This window comes from Marmota marmota, unplaced genomic scaffold, assembly GCF_001458135.2.
Source record: "Marmota marmota marmota unplaced genomic scaffold, marMar, whole genome shotgun sequence".
Classification (NCBI taxonomy): domain Eukaryota; kingdom Metazoa; phylum Chordata; class Mammalia; order Rodentia; family Sciuridae; genus Marmota; species Marmota marmota.
The window spans coordinates 1,323,469-1,350,176 of NW_025999891.1; the positions used below are offsets into that span (position 1 = coordinate 1,323,469).

General features: G+C 51.4%; 1 protein-coding gene and 1 long non-coding RNA gene across 2 annotated transcripts in view; both read left to right on the plus strand.

The window, feature by feature from the left end:
* Positions 1-14,979, plus strand: part of Rtn4rl1 (reticulon 4 receptor like 1) — a 72,508-nt gene extending 57,529 nt beyond the window's left edge. The window contains exon 2 of the mRNA XM_015500926.2: positions 11,866-14,979. Within this exon, the coding sequence (XP_015356412.1) occupies positions 11,866-13,193 (1,328 nt within the window). The 3' untranslated portion in view covers positions 13,194-14,979. The remainder of the gene's footprint in view (positions 1-11,865) is intronic.
* A 3,501-nt stretch (positions 14,980-18,480) lies between these two features.
* On the plus strand, positions 18,481-25,250 carry LOC125613150. Its single transcript, XR_007343643.1, has 3 exons — positions 18,481-18,908; positions 19,666-19,790; positions 23,995-25,250. It is a non-coding gene; the product is annotated as an uncharacterized LOC125613150 (long non-coding RNA).
* Positions 25,251-26,708: the final 1,458 nt, after the last annotated feature.

The following is a 26,708-nucleotide window of genomic DNA, read 5'->3' on the forward strand; positions in this document are numbered from 1 at the left end:
ATATATGTATGTGTACTCAATTTTTTAAAAAAATAAAAATAAAAAATAAATAAAATAAAATGGTAGAGTGGTAGAGTACTCCTGGATTTAATCTCTAGCACCACAAATAAATAAATTATAATCTATTTTACAGTGGGGTCTTTTGCAGTCTCTAAAAATCTTGCCTGTTACTACACCCTTCTTCCTCGGTTCATTACTGAGTGCTGCCCCTGGCCCCAGGCCCCAGCGTGTGCTCTTCCCTCTCTGAAATTCCACCCCCTAGTGGAATCCTTTTCAACCTCCCAGCTCTCCAGGCCTCTCACCCACAGTGACTAGCCCCTGCCATTCTCCCAGCTCCCAGGTCCGTCTCCACACTGCTCTTTACACGTAGCATTTATATATGGACAGGGCCAAGTAATGAGTGCCCATTTCCCCAGTAGACTGTACTGTCCCAGGGGTGGGTCCCCTCTGCGCACTTGGCTCCTCTTGCTTCCTTAGCAGAGAACGGCTGAATGAGTGGAATGGTCGAAGCAGTTAATACAGGATACAGAGGTGCATTATATAGCGTCATCCCAACTTTTATCTCTTTGAATACAAAATTTATTTAAATTTTACACAGCCCTATATAAGTGAAGGAAGTATTGAAGGAAGGTACATCCTGGCCCTGTCAACGGTTGTCAAGGTAATGGGAATGTAGTGATGTTTCTTCCTTTTATTTTTATACTTTTCTATATAACTGGTAACTCTTATTTATTTATTTTTTAGTTGTAGTTGGACACAATACATTTATTTTATTTTATGTGATGCTGAGGATCGAACGAACCCAGGGCTTCACATGTGCTAGGCGAGTGCTCTACCACTGAGCCACAACCCCTGCCCCCCCACCCAGTAACTATTATTTTTAATATTTATTTTTTAGTTTTCGGCGGACACAACATCTTTGTTTGTATGTGGTGCTGAGGATCGAACCTGGGCCGCACGCATGCCAGGCGAGTGCGCTACCGCTTGAGCCACATCCCCAGCCCAACTATTATTTTTAAATTAAATAATGTTGGATGATTTTAAAGAAAAACCCAGTAGGTAAAAGCGGGGTTTGAGGATCACATGGGAAGCCCATGCTAAATGCCACCTGGACCAAATCTCTCAGGTCCAAGGTCCAAGAATAGGTAAGCATAGGCCTCTGGAGAAAAAGCAGCACTCAGACCAGCAGAGAAAAGGAGGTGATTTGAGACTGGGGACCTGAGATGCTCAGACAGGCCCCACAATTGTCTTCCCTGCTCCTTGCCGCGCCCTCTAGGTTTTGAACATAGAGACGCTCTACCGCTTGAGCTACATCCCCAGCCCTTTTTATTTCTTTGGTACTGAACATTGCACCTAGGGGTGCTCTATCACGAAACTGTACCCCCAGCACCCCCCTTGATCTTTTTGTGACAAGATCTTGCTAAGTTGCCCAGGCTGGCCTTGAACTTGTGATCCTCCTGCCTCAGCCTTCAGAGTAGTTGGAACTACAGGTGTGCGCCACTGCACCTGACCCCAGGGTATCATTAAGTGGCCAGTCAAGAGAAAAGTCTGTGAAGCGAGACCTAAAAACCCAGTGGTTATTTACCCTGAAGGTATGAGGCACAGCCCCAATATTTCAGCAAGAGGTGACAAGAACTTAGGCAGAAGCTAGGTCAGTGGGGATTAAAAACCCTTGTTTGCAAACACCTTCAGCTTCTTGTCCTTCCTTAACTATGTGGTCTCACCTGGAAACCCTTCTCTGCCACACAAGTGCTGGGGAAAGCCACCAAGCCAGGCTGACTGATGCCACTCCACAGAAGGCCCTGCGCCGTCCCTTGGGTGACTAGAGTCACTGGCTTGCCCAGGACACGGGATGTCATTCTGTCTGTTTCTTCTCTAACTTTCACCTTATCTCTACCTTCACTCTCAGCTGATGATCCTTCTCCCTTCATGGAGAAATCAAAAGGCTCCTGAGGCCACTCCACCATCCTCTCGGTGTACCAGGGCGCTCCCTGGACAGCAGGCGGGTGCTCCTTCTGAGCTCCTGACCTCATATTCTTCTCTCACGCCTGCTACTTCAGTTTCTCTCTCTTCCCCTCCTGTATTCTCTTGTTGGCATTTAAACAGGCTCTATTTCTTCCATCTCAAAAAGTAAACCCTAAGAACGTGCAGGAGATACAGGGAGGAGGGGTAACCAGTACAGGGCACAGTTGGATCGGAGGAAGAGCTGATGTTCTAGAGCACAGTAGGGTAACTATGGTGGACGCTCAAATGTGTATTTCAAAGCAGAGAGGATTTTAAATGTCCCCAATAAAAAGAATGATAAATGTATGTGGTAATGCCAATCCCCCTGAGCTGATCATTACACATTGTATACATGTATTGAAATATCATGCCATGCCCCGGATATACGTACAATTACTGTGTGTCACTTAAAAATAAAAATTATAATTAAAAAAATTAAAGAGAAAAAAATAATAACCTCCCTTGACTCACTCACGCCCCTGCAGGTCCTGCCCTGTTCCTCTGCCTCCTTCATGGAAAAACTTACTTGGGTGGATTCTGGGTGCCCACAAGACCTCCCTAGTCCCTGACTGCCCCAGGTGGAGTCTTCCCTGTCCCGTGATGGCAGGCCAGGGCATTTGACTTGTTTTGATCAATGAAATGTGAACAGGAGGAATATGTGTCATATCTTTTTCCAGCAGTGTTCTGAGTGGAGGATGCTCCCTGGATCTTGATCCCTGCTCATAGCTTCATGTCCTTGTGTCTCATGAGTGAGACATAAGCCTTTGTTGTTGTGAGCCATCATGATTCTGGGGTCACTCGTTATCTCAGCACACCCTCACCTGCACTTACTGACTGATCCAGTGCAGTCTCCCTTTCCCTTCTCTCTCTCTCTCTCTCTCTCTTTTTAAATATATTTTTTTAGTTATTGATGGACACAATACCTAGTGCCTCACACATGCTACACAAGCGTTCTACCACTGAGCCCCAACCCCAGCCTCCTTTCCCTTCTCTCTCCCTCTCTCTCTCTTTCTCTCTCGGTATTGGAATTGATCTCAGGGACATTTAACTCTGAGCCACATCCACAGCCGTTTTTTTTTTTTTTTTTTTTTTAATTTAGAGACAGGGTCTTACTGAGTTGCTTAGGGCCTTGCTAAATTAATGAGGCTGCCTTTGAACTCAGGATCCTCCTGCCTCAACCTCCCAAGCCACTGGGATTAGAGGCGTGTGCTACCACACCCAGCTTCCCTTCTCTCTTGACTCTCCTAGGTCACCCCATCCACTTCCATGGATTTAAATGCTGTCTCTATGTTGATGGCTCCAAAGTGCACCATTCACCTCCAGGCCCCTGTTTTGTGTGTTTATTTGTATGTGGTACTAGGGATTGAACCCAGGGGTACTTTACCACAAGCTACACATCTGCTCTTCTCCTCCTGCTCCTGCTCCTCCTCCTCCTCCTCCTCCTCCTCCTCCTTCTTCTTCTTCTTCTTTTAATTTTCCCCAATACATCACCTTGCTTATTTATTTATATGCAGTGCTGAGAATTGAACCCAGTGCCTCACACATGCTAGGCAGGCACTGTACCACTGAGCCACAACCCCAGCCCACACCTACTCTTTTTAAATTTTCTTTTGAGACAAGATCTTGCAAAGTTACAGAGGCTGGCCTTGAACTCCTGGCCCTTCTGCCTCAGTTTCCCAAAGAGCCAGGATTGCAGGAAGGCGCTACCACACCCGGATGCCCGGCTTTGGCCTACTGTGTGGTACATCTACCCAGCATCTCTATAAGGCTTGTCCTAAATTGAGTTCCTGGGTGCCCCACACCTGTTTTCCTGGGCTCCTTTGGTCTCACTATGCCACCCTTGTCCTCTCAGTCATTTGTACCAGAATTCAAAAGCCACCCCATGGTCCTCTCCCTCTTTCTCCTTCATATGGAATTTTTAAAATATTTCTCCAGGTTGTCCTCCTCTCTGCCTCCAGGACCCCAACATCTCTCACAATAGCCACAGACCTCCTTGTCTCCTTTCTTCTTCCCACTCAATCCATCCTCCAATAACAGTCCCTCAAATCCAATCATGCTGCTCCACTTCAGCCACTTTCCAGTGGCTTCTTGCCACATACAGAATTAGATCCAAACCCTTTACTGTGGCTCTCAAAGCCCTACAAATTCTGGCTCCCACCTTTCTGACTTCACCTCTTGCCCCTCTCCCTTTGCACCAAGCTCAGTACTGCCCCCAGGATCTTTGCACTTGCCATTCCCTCTACCTCCAAGGCTGTTTCTCTGTTCTTTTTCCTTTTTTAAAAATTTTTTTAGTTGTCACTGGGGCCCCTATTTTATTTATTAATATGCGGTGCTGAGAATCGAACCCAGTGTCTCACACATGCTAGGCAAGCACTACTGCCCATGTGCCAGCGTTCAGCCTCACCCCAGGCAGAGCCCCCCCACAGTGAGGAGGTCATAGCCCCAATGGGTAGGGAGTAAGGGAGCCTGGAGTTGCTTCCACAGGTCCCCTGAGCAGTTGGCAGCCCAATTAGCATGGCATTCCCAGCCAGGCCTGCACCCAGGGACCAGCCCAGGCAGATGAAAGCTGAAAGGTTATTCCAATAAGGAGCCACCCACTCCTTAGTCGAAAGGGATCCTGGTGTTCTGGAGGAACCGAGGTAAAAGCAAAGCGAGAGTGAGTGCTGAGACGAGCCCAACCGGGAACATCTTGGGGCTCCTCCCCTGGGATGTGCACCTCTTCTCAGGAGAGGACCTGCCTCTTCTCCAGGATGGTGTGCAGGCGCAGGAATGCTGCAAGATGAAAGGGGCCTAGGCTGCCATTGATGGTCCCCAGGGACAAATGTGTGTCCCATATGTCCGCACATGTACTCAGATACACGCACATGAACACAGCCATGGAACACAGAGTTACAGACAGGCACACTAGCACGCACACGCAGACACATGTGCATACACAGACACACAATAACACATGCACAAATGTACACATGCCCACAGACAGGCTGGGCCCAGGCATGCCTCCCTGGCTGCAGGCACTGGACCCAAAGGGTGGTGTCTGAGAACACGCATGCCTCACATCTGCTCTTTGGACCTTCCCCATTCTGCACCCAGAAGTCTTTTTAGAGGAAGTCACTGACCTGGCCTCCAGTTAGGGTGACTAACTTGTTCTTGGTTGTTTGGGATTGTCGCAGTTTTAGTACTGAAGATCCCATGTCCTGGGAAAGCCCCCACTCATGGGAAAACCTGCCCATGAGTTGGTCTGGGACTGAATCCTTCTTCCCAGAGCATTCCTCACCCTCTGGTCACCTGTGAGATGGATCAATGGACCCTTGGACAGAGCCAAGATAGTATCTGCTCTCACCCTAGAGGTTCTGAATCTCCTCAGGAGTAATAAAAACCACTGTTTTTATTGAGCACCTACTGTGAGCCAGACCCTGAGCCCAGGGCTTCCTAATTCTCCGAATGACTCAGGAAGATGCTGTCCTTACCCAGCCATCATAACTGAGCTCCTACTGCATGCAGGGAACACACTAAACAAAATCACCATCTTCATGGAGTCAGTGGGAAGAGACAGAAAGAAAAAAGATAAACAAATCATATGGTATTTTAGAAGAGGGTGAATACTGTGAAGTAAAACAGAGAAGGGACACCTTTAAACTAGGCTGCACTGGGGGAGGCCTCACTGGGAAGAAGCCCTGCAGACACCCTGGAAAGCATTCCAGGCAGAGAGAACAGCCTGTGCAGACTGGAGGCAGCGTGCCTCTGGCCTGAGGCAGGGACAGCAGGGAGATGAGTGTGGCTGGGAGGCAGGGTCTGTGGGCCACCGTCCAGACCAGGAGGCACCTTGTGAGTGAAATGGGAGCCATGGAAGGTTTGGGCGGAGGAGCAGCATATTCTGATTCAGACTTTCTCCGGGTCTCCTTGGCTGCTGTGTTAGATGTAGGGGCGGGCGTGGGGGCGGAGGGACCTCTTACAGATTACTGCGCAGTCCAGGCAAGTGCTGATGGGGGTGCTGTGAGGAGGGGACCGGGGCTGGATAAATTCTGAAATCGAGTCCGCAGAATTTCCAGGGGGTTGCGTGGGGGGTGAGGGGAGGGGTCGCTAAGACTCTAAGGGGTTTGGCCTGAGCAGCTAAAATGCAGGAACCACCTTCACCCGAGAGGGAGAAGAGAGTGGAGGAGGCTTGTAGGCAGAGAGCACATTTGGACGACTTACAGACTGTGTGTGGCGGGTGGACACCCTCGTGTGCAATTGAGAGGGCCAGACTGGAACTTTATACAATTGCCTCCATTTTATAGGTGAGAGAAATGAGGCTCACACAAGCAAGGGGACAGGCTTGTTAAAGTAGGGGAGCAAGGATTCGAACCCAGGTTTATCTGGTTCCAAAGCCTGTGCCCTTCCTGGCCTCTGCCAAGAACTGCTGGCCCTCCTGCCCAACCCCGGCTATGTCCAGCAGAGGGGCTGAGGAGGGGCGTCTGGCTGTGCCCTGACTGACTTCCTTGTCTCCAGGCCTGGGCCAGTCTGGGAGGGGCAGAAGGGACTCATCAGGAAGAGGCCTGTGCTTAGGACCCAAGTGGTACAAGTGCCAAGTGGCCTGAGGCGCCAGCAGCCCTGTGAGTGCAGCCGGCCTGGCCTGAGGCCGTTATCCAGCAGCAGAGCGCATTGGGTTAGCATTGATTGGCTCAGAGAGGAGCATCTGGTGAGGCTGGGGCAGAGGGGGGATCTCAGCCTGGAGGACGGAGGGAAGGCTGCAGAGCCAGAGGAATTCATCACGTGATTGACCAGTTTCCAAGCCTCCGAGAGCCCACAGTCCTGCCCCGGGGCCATGGGAATGCCTGCCCAAGGGGCCATCCCCCAACTCAGATACAGGGAGGGCAGCCCCTTCCATGCTGTCATGGAAGAGACTCTGGGCCTGAGAGGGCCAACCAGCCCTCAGCTGAGGCTGCTCTGCTCACCCCATGCAGCAGAGAGCTGGGGGCAGAGCCCAGGACTCAGGGGGATTTGGGCAAGTCCTGCCCACTGCCCTGCTCACCAGCTGTGTGGCTTGGCCAGCCACTTGCCAGAGGGGTGCCTTGTTTCCTCCTCTGTGAATGGGTGCTGTTCCCGTGGGGTTGTGAGTAAGCCATGCACACAAGCTGGTAACAGGGCTGTGTCCTTGTGGGCTTGGAAGCTGCAGGGCCCCTGTCATACTAGCTGTCTGGCTTGGGCCTGGAGAGGGGCCCTATGGATGCTGATCTCAGTGCAGAATTCTCAGTCCCACCCCTGCCCTGGGTCCTCCCAGCTTGACTGGCAGAGGTTAAAGCCTCCTTGGAAGCTCTGCCTAGTTAGATGGGGGTGGGGAAGATGGTGCAGACCACCTATGTTCCACCTCAGTGCCTTCACACACGCTGTGCCCTTTGCCTTTGCTTTCTCACACATCCCACCAGGTCTGGACCACATGGAGCTGTTCATAAAGCACATCCGGGGGCTGCCGAGTAGACTGGGTGAGGCAGCTGCCTGTGCTCAGGCCACTCACCCCTGTCCTCACAGTTCCTGCTGGCAGGTAGGGGTTTGGGTTTGCAGGAAGGACCTGGAAACAGAGCCAGCTCCCTGGCCTGTGTGCCTGTCTTCTGGGCTGATGCCATGCCAAGCCCTGAGCAGACATCCCCTCACTGAATCCTAAGGCAGCCCCATGGGGCAGGGACCCTTCTCATCCCCATTTCACAGATTAAATACTTCTGGAGGTTGAAGAGCTACCTACATCACACAGCTGACTAGTGACAGAACAAAGACAGCAGGTGGTACAAGGGTGGCAGGGGCCTTCCTGAGCCACCACTTCCATCTTCTCCCACGCACCCCCAGGCATCTACCTCGGGCCCCAGCACTTGGCTGGGCTGCCTGGTTTTGTGACTCCCCCATCTGCTCATGAGCCAGGAGGACTTGCCCCGCCCAGCTCATTCCTGGGCCCTCCCCACTCTGGCACCTCCAATTCTCCTGGACCCCCAGCAAGTACAGAATGGAGGAAGGAAGGAATGAGACACTGTGAAGTGAACACTTGTGGGGAGGCCAGGAGGTTCGGAGTAGCTGAACAAGGCCGAGTGTATCACCTGGAGGAGGAGCGTCAGGGAGGTGCTGCTTTGCCTTCTTCAGGCCCCTCCTGCAGAGCACCCCCTGCCCACTCGGGAGGGGGCTGAGGAGGCTGGTAGGAGGAGGTGCAAGGCCCCTCCTCAGAGACTTGGATCTCTGGTAATTTGCAAGCTTGAAATGCACAGCAAAAGCATCAGCCTCATTGTTAGTACATTAATCAGGCAATCAGCGGGTCCCAGCTCCCAAGGGCCACATGGAGGGGGCACAGGAGGAGCTGTGGCAACGTAGTAACCATCTCCCTGGGAAGAAATTGGCAGGGTGACAATCCAGGGCTGACACCTGCTGGCTCAGGCAGGGGTGCCAGAAGTGGGTGGGGCTTTCTGGGACAGCCAGTCCAGGGTTTTGGAGATGGACTGGCTTCCAGGGTGGCGAAGCAGACTCAGCTGAGATCCCCAGTGGGAGGGGTGGGGATCTGGAAGGAAGGCCTCCCTGGCACAGACCCTGGTATCTGGGAAGTACTGAAGGATGGAGAGCAGCTGCCCTGGGCCCAGATCCCACCAGTCATCTGGATCCCTTTATTGTTCCCGCCTTTGGAAGGAAGTGACTACTACATACAGTCCCTATGGCCTTATTGCCTGAGACCCCCAACATAAAGCATGTTCTTCCTTGAGGTGACAGAACAGGTCAGCCCTGGGCCAAGCCTCTACTGGGGTCCCTCTATCTCCCGGGGCTCTCTCAGGGGAAGAGCAGAAGGCCCCCTGCCCTGGGTCCTGCCTCCACCCCACCCTGCCATCTGACCCCTTCCACCTGCCATGGTGCATTCACAAATCAGTTACTAAGTACACACCTGGATTTGGGGGCATTTGGGCTTTTTCAGCTAAACTCAGGTCCCAGGATAGTCTTCCCTGTGTACCAGCATTCCCTGGAAACATCTGCTTTCTCTCTGAGGGGGGACCATCTCCCTTCAGGGCTTCACCTGGGGCCTTATGGAGACAGAACACAACTGCAGCTGGAGGAGGTGCCCCCACCACCACCACCACCACATAGGGTGGGTCTGAGGATCAGAGGAGTGTGGACAGAAGTACTTTGTCAACTGAAATGAGCTGTACAAATGTCGAGTGGTATTAGCGCTAAGCCTGCCACAGTCCCTGCCCCCGAGGCTGCAGACTGAGGGGAGGAAATGCCTTTGTCTTTAGAGGACCCCTAGTAGAGGCTGTATGGCTGTGGTCTTTCCTTCCTTTCTTTCTTTCTTTTTTTTTTTTTTTTTTGGTACCAGGGATTGAATTCAGGGACAGTCAACCACTGACTCACATCCCCAGCCCTATTTTGTATTGTATTTAGAGACAGGGTCTCACTGAGTTGCTTAGCACCTCACCATTGCTGAGGTTGGCTTTGAACTCGCAATCCTCCTGCCTCCCGAACCTCTGGGGTTATAGGTGTGAGCTGCCAGGCCTGGCTCAGCCACGTCTTCTTCAGACTGAGTTGTGGGACAGACACAGTGAGCACCGTGAATGCTCTTAAGTCTGGGCTCCTTCAGGGTGGCTCCCTGGGGAAGGTTCTGACAGGTATGGACTCCTGAAAGAAAGCAGCCTACTCGGGGGTAAGGGTGTGGGCTGAATGAGGAGATCTGGAGAGTCCAGTGTGGCTTGAACCCCTTCCAACCTGGGTATGGAGACTGAGGGGCTGGGCAGCCTCCTCTCAAGTCCTCTGAGATTCTGAGCCCTCAGGTTCCTGCCATCCCTGGGCAGACTAAAGTGGGCCATGGGGCCTAGAGGCCACACCCAGGACTCTGAGGGAAAGGGCTGGCAGAGCCATCATCTCCTAGTATTTTCTGGAAGGGGAAACTGAGGCAGAGGCAGCCGCTGCCTTGAGCCAGCCTATAGGCTGTCCAGTAGCTCAGGTCACTGAAGGTACTACAGAGGCTACACAAAGTGTGTCCTGGCTCAGAAAGGGTCCTTGATGCTGTGCTGCAACCACCACCGAGGTCATAATTGCTCTGAAATCGCAACTGAACCCAATTATGCAAAAAACTAAATTATGTGCAATGATTTTTATGTGCTGGAAACATTCAGTTGAAGCCGGGTGATTACAGGGGGACGGGAAGCAGCTGCCACTCTCTGGGAGCCCATAACTCCCAACAGCTGGGAACTGTCACTTATTTACGATGCCGTTTCTACCGGGAACGAGGGGGTGGCGGTGGCAGTGAGACCTGCTCAGCTGGGAACCTGGGCAGCGATTGGGTTGGGGCAGCCGAAGTCCTGGGAGCTTGGATGGGTGGCTGACAGACCCAGGCGTGGCCCGGAGGTTGGCTTTTCTCATCTCACATGCTCAGTGCGCAGCTGGTAGCAGGAAGACTCAACTGAGCTGCCCCTAGGCACCCTGGCTCTCCTGAGAGGCCCAGCTGGACAAACCAGAATAGAAAGGGCAAGAGGCCAACCCAGGCAGGGAGATGGCTGCCTGGCCCTCCAGGGTGGGCTTCTGTGGGCCTGGAGCCTTTCCCCTCCACCCTGTGTGCCTGCTGGGCTGCTTGGGTCAGCTGTGACCCTCGAAAAAGGCAGGTAATGACGATCGTCCATAATGAGGCTGCTCCAATAATGAGCACGGGGCTATTACCCGACCACAGGCTGGACACATCCGAAAATAAATTATTTTAAGGATCCATTAACGAATGCCTAATTAATGCCCAATTAGAGGGAAGCTACAGAGGAAATGCTCTGGACAGTTGAGGGGCAAGGCCTGGTTTTGCAGCCATAACCTGGGAGCTGAAGTGAGGCGGAAAGAGGGGAAAGGGCCAGAAGGTGGACCAGGATGGGGGCAGCCTTGGTCTGGCAGTTTTGTGGACCCCAGAGAAGCTTCATGCATCAGCCCTGGTGCCACCCCCCAGTCCCTGACAGACACATCTCTCTCCGTACACACACACAGCTCTGTGAGTGAGAACTATCCTCTCTGTGTTTTAGAAACAAGGAAACTGAGGTACAGAAGGGGTGTCGCATACTTGAACATGTAAATGAAATATCTTTCGAGGAGCACTTTGGTGTCATGCTTACGTGCTTTGTTTGTTATTGGGAATGATTTAAATAAAACGATTCCTCAGGACTCTGCATGAGATATTTACTTTGTTAGAACCACTATCTGTGAATGCAGATAATGATGAGCTAGTGGCAGAGCTGGGGTGAGGGCTAGAGGCTGTGTCTCGGGGTGTGGCCTTCACTGCAGTGGGGCTGACAAAGACTGAGGGGGCTGGGCTCAGGCACCCCCAGCAGGGCCTAGGGATTTTAGGGGCAGGGCTAAGAAGGTACGGGGTTGATCAGGGCCTTCACCCCAAATTTACCTCCCAGTCCAAGTTGGGGATTAATTCTTAGTTGGGCCAGGTGCGATAGTGCACACCTGTAATCCCAGCGGCCTGGGAGGCTGAGGCAGGAGAATCGTGAGTTCAAAGCCAGCCTCAGCAATTTAGCGAGGCCCTAAGCAGTGAGACCCTGTCTCTAAATAAAATACAAAAAGTGGCTGGGGATGTGGCTCAGTGGTTAAGTGCCCCTGGGTTCAATCTCCAGTATCCTCCATCCCCCCAAAAAATCCTCCGTTGGGGTAGCTGCCAAGAAGTAGGGAGAAGTTTCTAGTCTTAGATGAAGTCCAGGCTTGGACTCTGAGTCCAAGGGGCCAGGAGAGACTCCTGATCACAGCACAGATAAGATCTTCCTTGGCAGACCTAGGAAGATCATATGCTGGTCCCCTCCCCACCCTCTGCACCCCATCTGTCTGCCACCTTGCTGGGCAGTCTCTGACTGGTTCTGCTGTCTCTCTCCTTACCAGGGTGCTGTGTGGAATTGCTGCTGCTCCTGCTGCTGGCTGGGGAGCTGCCCCTGGGCGGTGGCTGCCCGCGGGACTGTGTGTGCTACCCAGCACCCATGACGGTCAGCTGCCAGGCACACAACTTTGCCGCCATCCCCGAGGGCATCCCCGAGGACAGTGAGCGCATCTTCCTGCAGAACAACCGCATCACCCTCCTCCGGCAGGGCCACTTCAGCCCTGCCATGGTCACCCTGTGGATCTACTCCAATAACATCACTTTCATTGACCCCAACACCTTCGAGGGCTTCGTGCACCTGGAGGAGCTGGACCTCGGCGACAACCGGCAGCTGCGGACGCTGGCACCTGAGACCTTCCAGGGCCTGGTAAAGCTTCATGCCCTCTACCTCTATAAGTGTGGGCTGAGCGCCCTGCCGGCGGGCATCTTTAGCGGCCTGCACAGCCTGCAGTACCTCTACCTGCAGGACAACCACATCGAGTACCTCCAGGACGACATCTTCGTGGACCTAGTCAACCTCAGCCACCTGTTTCTCCATGGCAATAAGCTGTGGAGCCTGGGCCAGAACACCTTCCGGGGACTGGTGAACCTGGACAGGCTGCTTCTGCACGAGAATCAGCTGCAGTGGGTCCACCACAGGGCTTTCCATGATCTCCGCAGGCTGACCACTCTCTTTCTTTTCAATAACAGCCTCTCGGAGCTCCAGGGCGACTGCCTGGCCCCCCTGGTGGCCCTGGAGTTCCTCCGCCTCAACGGGAATGCCTGGGACTGCGGCTGCAGGGCGCGCTCCCTATGGGAATGGCTGCGGAGGTTCCGAGGCTCCAGCTCTGCTGTCCCCTGTGTGTCCCCCGAGCTGAGGCAAGGCCAGGACCTGAAGCTGCTGAGGGCCGAGGACTTCCGGAACTGCACAGGCCCAGCGTCCCCACACCAGATCAAATCACACACGCTCACCACCACCGACAGGGCTGCCCGCAAAGAGCATCACCCACCCCACAGCCCCGCCAGGGACAAGGGCCACCCGCACAGCCATCTGCCTGGCTCCAGGTCAGGCTCCAAGAAGTCAGGCAAGAACTGTACCAGCCACAGGAACCGCAACCAGATCTCTAAGGCGGGCACCGGGAAGCAGCCCCACGAGCTGCAGGACTATGCCCCTGACTACCAGCACAAGTTCAGCTTTGACATCATGCCCACAGCACGGCCCAAGAGGAAGGGCAAGTGTGCCCGTAGGACCCCCATCCGTGCTCCCAGTGGGGTGCAGCAGGCCTCCTCAGGCAATTTCCTGGGGGCCTCGATCCTTGCCTGGATACTGGGGCTGGCGGTCACTCTCCGCTGAGGACCCAGGGCACCAGCACCCAGCACTGCCACCGTGTCCACCAAGGAACAAAATTTCTTTTCTTCTTTTCTTACAAGTGGAAGATCTGCTGGGTTTCAGGAAAAGGCTGACAGAGCCTCCAGCTGCTGTCTGGACCCTACTCGGTGGATTATAAACCCAAAGTGTACAGCCCTAGATGGGAAGGGATTAGCGCATCTCACCCGGCTGTCCCAGCCAGCCCCTGCCGAGCACCTACAGACAGCGTCCACTCCAGCAAGGCGGTAACAGGCACGCAAAGTGAATTCTTCATTAGCAGTAATGGGACAAGTGCCCCTCGTGGGAGCTGGGCTCTGTGGAATCCTGATCATTTGGAGAGGTCTGAAGGGCCCTGCCATTCCTGGAGGAGCAGGACTCAGAACAAACAAGTCTCTCCCAAGAGCTGACTGGGTCAACCAGCAGTCTGGGAGTACTGGGGCAGGTGGCATCTTGGCCTTTGTCTGAGGTCATCTAGTCAACCTGCCCTGAACCCAACCCTATGCCACCTTCGGTCCCTCCCTTGGGGGGGTAATGCCTCTCATTCCTGATGTCTCAGGCAACCCTGGCAGACCCAGGCACAGCTGCTAGGGTCCAAGAACCAATTACCAAAGGAAAGATCATCAGAGGCTGAAATTTAGAACTTCATCACATGCAATGAGATTCTCACAGAAGGTGCAGTTTTATACCTATGTCCACTTATATATATATACACTACACATATATATATATATATATATATATATACATATATATACAAATGCACAGGTCCCCTGCCCCACTCCGTTACCAAACTGTATGTCTTATCATGTTTATAAACTATATGGGAAACTATATCTGCTGAGGTAAGGGTTGTAATGGTGATTTCTAGCAAGAAAAAAAAAAAAAGTTATAGGATTTTTGTCTAGAATCCCAGCCTGGCGTCAATAGTCCCTATGTAACCTGGGCGCGCCAGGACCTGGTGCAGGGTGTCAGTGGGAAGGGATAGGGAGAAAGGGAGGCAGTGAGAATCATTTCAGGGGACCAATATTCTTAGACGTTTAGAACATCACCTTGTTTTTATATGCAACACAAGCCTGTCTGGCGCCCTGGAGCACCAATCACCCCTTCTGTAAAAGCTGTGGGCGTCAGGGTGAGAAGTGGGAAGCAGCTCGTGGATGCCAGGGAGCCAGGCACTGGGGCCAGGTAGACAGAGAAGGGGAAAGACAGGTCTTTGGGTTTTTTTTTTTTTGGTTTTTTTTTTTAAGTCAGCAAGCAACGCAGCATCCACAGTGTTAGTCCAACAGGTTGGACAGTGTCGTCAGCCCAGCGTTTTGCCAGAGGTGGCCTGGACAGGCCCGGGGAGACTCTGAGCAGGAGCCCAGGGCTCCAGCATGGCTCAGCTGCTGGATTTTTAACTTGAGGCTTTTTGGTGGGCAACCCAGCAAGGGCAGGAGAGAAGCATCAGGTAGCCTTAGTGGGAGGAAAAGGACGAGGACATTCCAGGAACTATCTCAGGCACTTCTGCATTACAGAGCCCCATTCCTCCTGATGCTCCTGAGATGCCCGGGCAGAGGTTAGAGGGCCAGACTCAGGGGTCAGCATGCAGGGAATCGAGCATACAAGCCCAGATGAGGGAGAGGGGCTGCTGGACAAGGGCCCAAGCAAGCACAGTCTAATTTGCGCTTTGCACAAACCTGAATTCCCCACCAGAAAGGGTGTGTGTGAGGAGTGAGAAACACTGAATCCAATTAAGAGAGAAAAATAATAATAATAAAAAAATTCTCTTGGACAAGAACCCTGTTTTTCATTTCCTAACCCCGCATTCCTGATGGGGTGGCAGATCCTGGGCTTTGATGGGGTGGGCGAGCCTGGCTGGGCACTGCTCTGAGAACACAGCACGTTTGTTGGCAGGCGGAGCTCTAGGGGACAGGGGCACACTGACTCAGAGGGACACACAAAAGCATGCGCACACACACACATGCGTGCACACACACATTTGTTCTCTGTTCCACGGTTCTTCCCTCGCCCGCACACAATATGATTCACTTCCCACATTCTGGCTGCTCTGGGTGGGCACCATCTCTGTGTCTCCCCCTAGAGCAGACTGGCCCTGGATCCTTCTCGGCCTTTTCCCAAGAGCCTCAGCAGCAGCTGCTGAGCCATTGATTCTCAGGGGGTTGAGCGGTGACTGGAAGGGAACAACAGGTTCCTGGGGCCCAGAGGACTTTCTAGGTGGCCAGGGCCTGACCGAGACAGCAGTGGACAAGGCCCACAGTCCGCATCTGCCTCCGGCTTTGGAGAAAGGGTTCCCCGGATTGAGGGACGTTTTCAGGCCTGACTGGACAATACCCCTCAGTACAAGGCTTGGGACATTCTTGAAAGGAGCCCTGTGGCAGTAGAACAAATCCTCTGGAGCCCGAAGTTGCTCCCAATGGTCTCCCTGCTCTGACCCAGGCCGGTGCCAGGGCCTGGCTGTTCCTTAGAGTCCAGGGAGGTTGTTATGTTGTTGATTTCATTTCCAACTTCAGACAGCAAGGCCCTCAGTGGGAAAATCAAGAGTCTAAGCACTTTATTAATTTTTTAAAAAAGACTTAGTAAGCCCAGTACGGTGGAAGTGAAGTGTCAGAAGGAGAAATGCTAATGTCTTCTAAAGGCTCCACTTCTGTCCAGCCCGGCAGAGTCTCCAGTTGCCCACTGTTATTACAGGCCAGGCAGCGCTGGGCCCAGGACACTGGGTATATTTTTAGTTGCTTTCTCCTCTAGGAGTTAGGAGGAATAAAGGCAGCTCTGTCTCAGATGACATCACTTGTCACTCAGCAACTCATATGCTCCACGGTTAAGATGACACCATTGCCCCAAACATCAGGGCAGGTTGACACGTCAGGGGTTAAGCAAGGCCTCTCTCACCAGATCCAGCCACCTCCTGAGTGTCCTGTCCTCCTCCGAGGGGACTGGGATCATCCCCCTCTGTTCCTGATGAGGTCAGCCCCTCTGCCATCTTTGCTTAGTACTTTTGGGGAGCCCTAGGAGGAACCATCTTTTCTCCTTCTCTCCCCTCTGGGATGACAGGAGGACAGAGTCATCTCTGTCAGAGGGGCTCATGGCCCCTGGTAGTCTTTGTTCTTTCTGTGATCCCACAGCTTAGGTGACTTCTATTCATTTGACAAACATTGATCAAGGGCTTCTCTGTGCCAGTCATTGCCCAGGCTCCGGGGACATAAAAAGGTGTAGATGTGACTCTCTGTAATGACCCCTGAGCCCAGATGTGGAAATGAGTATATTCTTCCTTAACGTAGGATTGGAGCCCGTGTTCGCGCTCCCACTCCCCAAAAGGAAGAACTTGGCTGGGATGGGGGAATCAGAGAGGGCTTCTAGGAAAAGGTGACACTCCCAGAGGTCTCAGAGAATGAGAAATGGGCCAGAAAAGAGTGGGGGAGAATTGCAAGCTGAGAGCTGGAGACACACGCTAGCAGGGTCTCTACCAACAACCAGAGTTGAGGGCCGGAAATGCTGTTTGCCAGGGTGTTGGGAGACCAGCGTGGCAAAGGGGAGGCTCTGGGGGTCCCACTCAGAGACTTAGACTGTGCAGTGAAGTGAAGAAACCCCACCTGGGTTCTTTCTCCCGCACCCCCCCCAGCCCCTCCACATGAGCATGGTCCCCACCCTGGCACCCTCGTGGATGTTCCTCAACAGTGGGTTTCATCATCGCAACTTGCCGCTTGTGCTCAGCCAGATCTTGCTGCTTGCCAGCAAGCTGGAGCGCTCCCTGGAAATCTGCCTGGGCCACAGTCCCATTCCCAGACACCTGCTGCTTCTAAGCTCGGAATGTATCCCATAACCATTTAGCCTGGAGGCCTGAACTCCTGGCTCTCTCATCCCATTGGACCCTCAGTCTGCCAGATACCCCTGTCCAAACACACCCTGGGCTACCTCCACAAGGGCCCCCTCCAGCACACACCCCTCCCCCTCCTGCTAGGGCTGTTCATTACCAGGGAGCCAAGAACCCCACTTAGCAAATGTTTACTCATCACTTAACTAATCACCCAGCACTCCATGGCCAATGCAGGCCCAGGAAGCCCTGTGAGCAAGTCTGAGGAAGCAGGAGCACCCAGTAGAGGGTGCAGGAAATCTTCTGGGAGGATGGGCTGCAGGACCCCACCCCACAGGCCCAGAGAGAATAAGTGTGCCGGGGAGCATTTGGGAGCCCTCAGCAAATCCTCCCTCATATTCACACAAGTCCCCAGGCTGTTCCTACTCATTCCTGATTAGACCCCCACCCTGGGCCTCAAGGGACCCAGGTCTTCAATGCCCTTCTCCATGCTGACGTGGAGGATGCCCGCCTTTCTCTGTGTGCATTGGTCGATCCAGGAAGGGGGAATGCACATTTTGATGGGGTCCTGGACAACCCCTGTTTTAAAACCTGGCCTGGCTGTGGTGGCATTCTGGCTCATCTCCTCCCAGCCTGGCTCCTCTAAGTAGAAGTTTAGCCCATCAGCCATTACTCTGTCCCATGTCACCAATCCCCCACTATCAGCTTGTAATGGGCCAATTTTCTTTTACCTTCTGCTTACTTGGAAAACATCTCAAGACCCTTTGTGCTTTAAAATATCCTTTACAATCCCACGCTCAATATCTCTTTCTGTTCCTCTAATTGTCCCTTTTAACTCACTGCACTTTCTATATAAATCTCCCAGTCTCCCCCCTTTTCAGGCAGTTAATAAATACAAGCTCCCCAAAAAATATACATAAACATCTATTGTTGGCTAAATAACTCACAGCACAATCAAAAAGCCAGGAAAAAAAAAAAAAACAGAGAGGCTCAGCACAATGAATGCCCACCCGTGTTCTCTCTCGAGTTGTCCTTGCCTATCTTAAGAAGGCTGCTGGAATCAGGGTAGTTGATGGGCCTAAAGAGTCTACTGGGTACAGGAACAGAGGAAGCCCCATGGGAGAAAGAGAAGGAGGGGAAGAGAGTAGCTGTGGGGCTCTATCGACGGGGCTTCCTCCAAGAGTAATAAGGGGTGGGGACAAAGGAGACCTAGTGTAGGGAGCACTGGCTCATTTAAGTGGCATTTCAGCAGACCCCTTGCCTCCAAAAGAAGTGGGTCAGCCTCCTCCAACACACCGCGTCAGTCTGCACGGCTGCGGCCCGCCCCCCATCTCTCTCCTTTCAGCTCTCATTTCTCATTAGAGCTGTTAGTTTCTAAGCACCAGGAGGGTGGGGAAGGCTGTGCCTTTGTGTCACTGGTTTCTGTGTGGCAGTGTGCACATTAATGGCATGCCTGAATGGCAGAATTTGACATTGCTGCTGCAAAATGTGCTCAGGTCATGGTGCTTTCCAAATTGGCTGAGACTCCACGCCACCACCCCCCTCCCCTGCTCCTTTACCCAGGCAGCTCCGTGCCCCTGCCAGCCTCAGCTTCTGCAGCTCCCTCTGAGGGCCTCCGAAAAGAGGAAGCGAGACGTGTATTAAACTCTTCAATCTCTGTAAGTACCATTTCCCAGGAGACCCGCTCTGAGGAAGAAGGAAACGCCAGTGCTCAGGACCTAAACATGTAGGAGGCGGTGGGGGACCCCATGCCTTCATGTCACCTCTCCTCTCCCCCCAATCTCAGGGTTGGGGGGGCAGTCATGGACAAGACAATGATGACCTCTGAGTGGCAGCATCCAGGTGACCACTCACCACTTCAGCCAGAGAGAGAATCAAGAGATAATCACCAAGTAAGACTTTCTCGGGGAGGGAGAGCCAGTGGACCAAACTCACAGAGGAAACAGTGGTAGGTACAGGACAGGCAGAGAAAGGGGGTCTCTGAGCCAGACTCCAAGGGTATACACATTCAGTGGCACTTGAGAGAAAGCACAGTTCCCCAGGGTAGTCAGTGGGCCCATGAGGAAGTGTCAGGGAAAGATACAGAGACAGAAGGGAGCCGTAGAGAGAGGCACGCGCCACTCAGGCATGGTGTCTTGTCATTCTCCCCCATGCAGCCAGATGTGGGCCATTTATGTAGCCAACAGATCTGAGCCCTGACAACATGCAAGGCCCTCCCCAGGCCCTGGGTTGCATGTTCGGTGTAGGTTCCAGCTGAGGAGGTAGCAGATAGAAAACCAAATCCCCCTTTATTGGATTGCAAGGGTAGTCATCAGAGGAAGGGCACAAGGGTCTGTCTCACAGATGCCAATCACATACTGGTGACTACCCTTCAGGGATATGGGCAGTTTTTTGAAAAGGTGACAGATCTGGTCTGAGCTCTGAGACTCCGTGTTCCTCCCTGAGCCTCTGGTAGTCTTGAAGGGGTTTATCTGATTCCCAGGATGTGGAGGCTCCCCACAGATTGTGAGCCCTCGGTCCCACGGCTGCCATGCCTGAGCTGGGAGTGCCTCAAAGCTCCACGCTTTCACAGACAGCTAGGCCACATTGACATTCTCCCCCCGCACGAAGGGTCATGGGGTCTCCAAGGTGTTTTTATTCTTTATCCAGGATCTGAGCCTCAGAGGTACTGAGGTCCCTCACCCCTCGTCTCGCCTGCCACCAGGAGAGTCTCTCACTGTTTTATCTGTGGCATTTAAAGTGCCACCAAGCGTCTGGCACTTAGAGAGTTGAAGGTACAGACTCATCTGAATTTCCATACCAGCCTCTTTTCCAGGAGCCAGCCTCAGGCTGGCCGCCTTACCTGTGTCTGTCAGTTGTGGCCAGAACCCATCAGAAGGGAGGCTCAAACCCACCACGGGTGGGTCCCAGTCTGCACAGAGAGGGGACTGGGCAGAGAGTGGCCGACTCTAGTTGGAGTTTCCGTGCCATCCTCCTGGTGACAAACTGCCAGGGAATAGCAGCTGCATCCTCCAAGCCTATATGAGCCATCCCTTAATCCCAAAATCGTCCTGTTGCCAGCTTCCCCACCCCTTCACCTCACCCCAAGTTAGCTGTCCCTCCTGGCCTCAGGCTGATGCATGGGGGAATCTTCTGGAAATCCTTCCTACTCAGCTACTGCTTCCTGTCTTCTCCCTTCCAACCTCACACTGAGCCCATGTTGACCTCAGCCTTCCCAGGGGCCAACAGAACCAACCCCCCCCCACCCCACCCTGGCTAACTCCCTCTTTGACCTTCTCCATCAGAAATGGCTTCATTTCTGAGAGTCACTGACCCATTCAGCCCCTGAGACAGGCTCCAGCCAGGCCACAGCCCTGCCTCCTGCAGATCTTCCTCCTTAATCATTTATTTTCCAAAGACCATTGGCAAGTTAAAATGTGATGCCAACTTGGAGTTGGAGAGTCTTTAAGGATTTTAAAGCCCTCCCCTCAGATACAACCTCACAACAAACAGAAGAGTCCCTTCTGGGGAGATCTGATTACAATCCCCACTTAACAGTGTAAAGAAATGGGATCTTCTAGTCGTTCAAACCCATGCTTCTGAGTCCAAGACAGGCTCTGCCCCGCCGGCTGTCCTTCCTTTCCCAAGTGGAAGCAATCCAAGCATCTCTGGCAAGTCCCAAACCCCAGCTGTCACTAGTGGAGGCCCCGTGCCACATGATCCATGGCAAGATGGGCCCACACTGGGGAATACAACTCTTCCTTTTTACCCTCAGGAATTTCGAGCTCTGAAAAGGTAATTTGCAAAAGCCTACGAGAGAAAGTCAGTAGATCTTTCCTCTTGTTTTTCCTAGAGGTTCTCTCTGGGTCCCAGTCCCTCAAAATTTCCCAAACAAGGTCAACTGGGATTGCTAACCCAGCGACTGAGAGAGCTGACAAGAGCCTGTCCTTCCTGCCTTCTTTTCCATCAAAAATAGGAGAGCAGCTGCATGTGGTGGCACTCAGCTGTAGTCCAGAAATGTGGGAGGGTGAGGCAGGAGTTCAAGGCCATCCAGGGCAGTAACTTAGTGAGACCTTGTCTCATAATTTAAAATAAAAAGGGCTGAGGATGTGGCTGAGTGGTAGAGCACCCCTAGGTTCAACCCCCAGTATACAGATAGGAAAGCAAGAGAGAGAGAGAGAGAGAGAGAGAGAGAGAGAGAGAGAGAGAGAGAGAAGAAGTGAAAGAATAATAGATGGATCNNNAAGAGAGAGAGAGAGAGAGAGAGAGAGAGAGAGAGAGAGAGAGAGAGAGAAGGAATGAAAGAAAAATAGATGGATCAGGAGCATAGTTGGCAGAAAATTCCCAACAAGACAATGTTGTTTCCCCCAATTTTCTTTTTCATTTTGCCCCCTCTTTTGAGTGTGTGTGGGGGGGCGGGGGGGTAGTAGTTGGGGCTGGAAATGGAACCCAGGGCCTTACCCATGCTAGGCAAGTGCTCTGCCACTGAGCCACAGTGCTCTCCCATTCAGTTACAGGGGCTGAATGGGTCAGTGACTCTGTTTCCCCAGTTTCTTGACAACCTCATCTGGATCCTTATTTTTTTATATTTATTTATTTTTTTTGTAGCTGTACACAATAACTTTTATTTATTTTTATGTGGTGCTGAGGATCGAACCCAGGGCCTTGCACATGCAAGGCGAGTGCTCTACCGCTGAGCCATAACCCCAGCCCTATGGGTCCCTATTTTTATAAGAATCTCATGTTCAATACAACAGATGCCAATAGCAGGGCAGAGAAGGACCTGGCCATGTTGTCCTTCCTCTTACAGGGCACCATGAGTCTGTTGCCACCAAGTAAATGGAAGTCCATGGACAAACGGTGACTCAAAGCTGACAGTGAGGAGTAGAGTGTCACTCAATTGTGGAGCTCTTGCCAGCATGTGTTGAGACCCTGGTTTGATCCCCAGCACCACAAAAGAAAAAAAGAAAAAAAGAAAAAAAAAAACCTTTATAATGAAACCTGCAAGAACCATTTAAAATGGGTGTATTTCTAGCTATCCCCCATCCTCCATTTTTTCTTCTCTTTGTGCTTCAAGCATTTGTGCTAATCTATTTTGGGCCTCTTCTCAGAGCTTTTGTGAATCCTGTGACTCTTCTGGGAATTTGTATTTTCTTTTCATTGTTTTGGTTCATTTGGAAAATTAAGTTAAAATCTTCATATTCATTTTTAATCAAATATGTCTATTTTGCTTGCTTGGAATATTTTCATGAATTTTTAAATTTTGTTCCCAATTTTTAAAAAGTAGTTCAATAGCAAATTGGCTTAAGAAATGAACAGGCAACCATTAGTTCATGTATTAATTTGTTCTAGGTGATATTACAACTTTTTACAATTTGTTTTTAGGAAAAATTTTCCTTTTTTTTTTAATCTCTTAACTTTTTATTTTGGAATTAATCATAGTTTCTGGGGAAGTTGAAACAAAAAGGTACTGGGAAGTGTTACCCAATGGTAACATCATGTTGAAAGAAAGAGTCTAGCAGAGGGTGCAGGTCAGTAATCCCAGCCACTCAGAAGGCAGAAGCAGAAGGATCTCAAGTTCAGGAGCAGCCTCAGAAACTTAGCAAGACCCTGTCTCAAAATAAAAAAATAAAAAGGGTTGGGGATGTGGCATCCCTTGGTTCAATTACCAGTACCACACACATACACGTACACACACACACACACACACACACACACACAGAAGGAAAGAAAAGATTAAAGTAACATGGTGTTATTTTGTCTTTCAAACTTTAATTTAATTTATTTTCAGTTAATGATATTTACTTTACCTATTTAGGTCAAATTTTCTAGTATTAAAACAACTTTGAGGGACTGGAAATGTGTCTTACTGGTAAAGCACTTGTGAAAGAGAGAGAGAGAAACTTTTTTTCTTTTTGGTACCAAAGATTAAACCCAGGGGTGCTTAACCACTGAGCTAAATTCCCATCCCTCTTACCATTTATTTATTTATTTATTTAATTCTGAGACAGATCTCGCTAAGTTGCTTAGGGCCTCAACAAATGGCTGAACTGGCTTTGAACTTGCAATCCTCCTACCTCAGCTTCTAAGTCACTGGGATTGTAGCCGTGCACCACCACAGCCTGCAAGAGAGAAACTTTGATAAGAAATAGAGCTTCCAACAGGGACAAAGGAGGGTCAATTGTGTGTGTGTGTGTGTGTGTGTGTGTTTGTGTGTGTGAATTGAACACAAGACCTGGTACATGCTAGGCAAGTGATCTACTTTGAGTTACATCCCCAGTTCCTAGAAGTGGTCAATTTTGTTGCTTTGCTTTTATGAAAAAAGCTTTAGGATTTTAAGTATAATTTTATCATTAGACTGAGAAATAAGAGAAATGTTTGCCCAGAATCAGTGCTCCTTTTTTCTTTTTTTCCTTCCTTCTTTCCTTCCTTCCTTCCTTCCTTTCTTTACTATTTAAGAGAGGATCTCACTAAATCACTGAGGCTGGCCTCAAACTTGTGATCCTCCTACCTCCACCTTCATAAATAAACTGGGATTATAGGCATGTGCCATCATACCCAGCTCCAGAGTCAGTGTTCTTAACCAGGGTCTTCTCCACAAAGGCTGGGGGTATGAAGGAAGAGTAGGGAACCCATAAACCTTTTGGAATTCAATGCAAGGCCTTCTGGAATGTGTAGATGTCTGGAGAGAGCCTGGTGCAGCAGACTCCTTAATCCTAGGCATGGCTGCACCTTCCACCCTGAAACGTAGGTGGCGCTCTGCCTTTGGGGTAATTTATACTTAGCTGTTCCTGCAAAATTGGTACCAGGAGCTGCAAAGGTGGTGGCAGAAATCATCATTCTTGACGAATTTGTGCTTTCAACCAATTTGGTTTTGACAAAATTGTCTTCTTCCCGACTTTCTCACCCAAGAGAAACGGGCATAGGGAAGGAAGGAAAGCCGCCCAGAAGATAGCGACAGAATTTGATCCAGGCACTTCTGTTTTCTTCTCATTCTAGAAGCTGTGCAACTGGCAGAAGCAAAGCTCCCCAGGAACAGTGTTTGCCAAATGCTAGTTTGAAGACAAGGGGAGCCTGCGACTCCGATTTCAACGATTTGCAAAGAAACATTAATGTAGTGAGCTTTTCATTAAGCCAAATTTATTCAATCTAAAGATAATCCCTTATTCTGAAATTGCATCCTCTCATTTGGTTGTAGGAAGGAGAGAGTGTTCTAAAAAGATATTTATTGTATGAACTCATGATAGTGGTGCCTAGCTGGTGCTATTTCTCAGTTGGCCAAAGAACATACTGGCAACCCAAGGAAGGACCTCCAAATTATTTTTGGAATTTTACTACTCTGTGGGGTTTCAAAGTCTAGGAATGATGGTTTGTGGAGAGAGTCTGGCAACACGATCCTAGACCTGACACAGCCCTACTCAGGCCGAGGGGCTGCTTAGGTGTGCCAGTCCCCCTCTGCAGTCCTCTTCCCCTTTATTACCTATCTCTCCATTATTTGCAGGCAATTATCTGCCATAACTAGCCAATTACCCTTAAAGACAATTACACTCTTCCATCAGCAAACCCTGATGTTCTTTTCTCGGGTCTTTTAATGAAGCCAATATTAAGGGGATGCTTTATTTACATAAAGTCAAATGGCTCCCTTTTATGAGGGTTTGGGTTCAATGTCAAAGTTTTTAAAATCTTAACTACAGAATGGGTGTTTGGGGCTCCTGGTTGGCATAGAGAGAGTTGGAAGGACTCTCCCTCCCCCCCCCCAAGATGCTTTAAAAGGTAGATTGCCCAGGAGAGCAGTAGTGTATCCCCCCCCACCCCTCAGCTAATGAGATCTGAAAGTGCAGATGCCGTGGGCTCAGAGCTGTGAGTGAAATCATTCAGAAGTGCAGGGCTCTGACTGACCACAGCTCCAACACTCCCCGCCCCCAGCCACCTCTGGGGACCTCCAGAGTTAATGGCTTCAGGGAGCTAGACTGAAATGTGCACCTCACCCTCGACTTCTCAGAAAAGCTTTATGCTAGGTGAAGGCTGACCCAGACTGAATGTGGCATCTGCCAATCGGGGCCAAAGGTGCTGGTGGAGGCAAGATCTAGGCCTACAGAAATAACTCCATTGTGGTCTTTGTATGCAAAAAGCAGGGGGAAAGTCTATAATTTTTACCTCTGGGCCACTGCCCCTGTCTTTATGCTGTGGGCCTTACCTGGTGACTATTTGTACTTGACTTCTCTTGGGCAAAACAACAGCAAGATGCATCTTCTTTCAAAGTTAGAAAAAAATAAACCAAAGTCCGCTCCTGCTGGGCTTATAAAGAGCTGTTTTCTTGCTGAGCTCTATGGCATGGTGGCTCTAATCTGAAATTTCTCTTTAATCATAGCAGGAGTCCCAATTAGCGTGTTGGGTAATCTTTCAAGTAGAACTGGGAGTTCTATGGCCACAGAGAGCAGAAGCAATATTATGTGTGAAGCCCCTGAAAAACAGGGAGGAGAAGGCAGCACGCACGGGCCTGTGCACACGCGTGTGTCAATGAACGTGCATTGGCGGCTGGCTTCCTACTCCCAAGTCCAGGTGCACCAGGACCAGAGGGAAGGACTGGGATGTTGCCCGTGGTGCAGAAGTACCACCCTGTCCCCATCCGTGAGCCAGCATGCCAGCACACAAACCACATACGCACCTACCCTGCCTACTAAGGATATATATAGGAGGGGAAACCAAGCTCCTGTAAGACCGTGCGCACAGAGGTCGGTGGCGTCCCTCTGCTCTCCCTGGGATGGGCTTCATCCCGGACTCAGCCGGCACCAGGGCCAGCTCTGATCTGGCACCGCCAGTGACCTACTTTCCTTTGTTGTTGTTTTTGGAAGTGCTGATGTCAATGCAGAATTCAGCAGAGAGGCTGAGTGAGAGAGAGCAGAGCAAGCGAGCAGGGGGGCAGAGAACGAGGGGAGGGAGGGAGAGGAGGGGAGAGCAGGTTTCGATAATGGTGGCAAGTTACCTGCAATATCCCCCAGGGCTTGCCCAATATACTGGGCTCAGTCTGGGCCCCGTGGCTTGGGGCTAAGTAAACAGAGGAGAGGCTTCCTACAGCTTTCTCTCCCCTCCACACACCAGGAGCAGGAGGTGATGCCCAGGCAGGTGTGCCAGATGTGACTTCCCTCAGATAAGGAGCCAGGCGGGTCAGGCCCCTCCACTCTCTCCCCCAGTGCCCGGAGGAGGTGCTGGCTTCGCATCCATCTGTGATGCCATCGGACAGACGCTAAGCTGCAGCCACCCTGGCAATTGGGACTTGCTGGAGGATCTCTGTACTTGCTGGGGCTGGAGGAAATTGGTCTTCGGGGACACTGCAGGCAGTTTCCTCTGTTCGCCTGTTCCTTGGTAACCCACATGACAGAGCTCTGCCAGCAACGTGCCTCCCATTCTCCAGTGCCCTGGGTGAGCTGTAGGATTTGGGGTAAGGAGAGCCCCAGACTCTAGGGTAGCAAGCCCACAGGGAATTATCTTGGGAGCATTGTCTGCCCCTCTGGGGTCTAAAACTGCCTGGCTTCTATATTTCACAGTCAGGATTGAACTCTAGCCCTGGGATGACAGGGACTCTGTGCTTCTGACCCATTTGCCAACCCCAGTGGTGACCGCACCGCACCGTCTCAGCATCACCTGCTGGGCAGAACCCACAGCCAAGAGACTTTCCTTCTCCCTCAGAAGCTTCAGCCCCCAAACAAGAG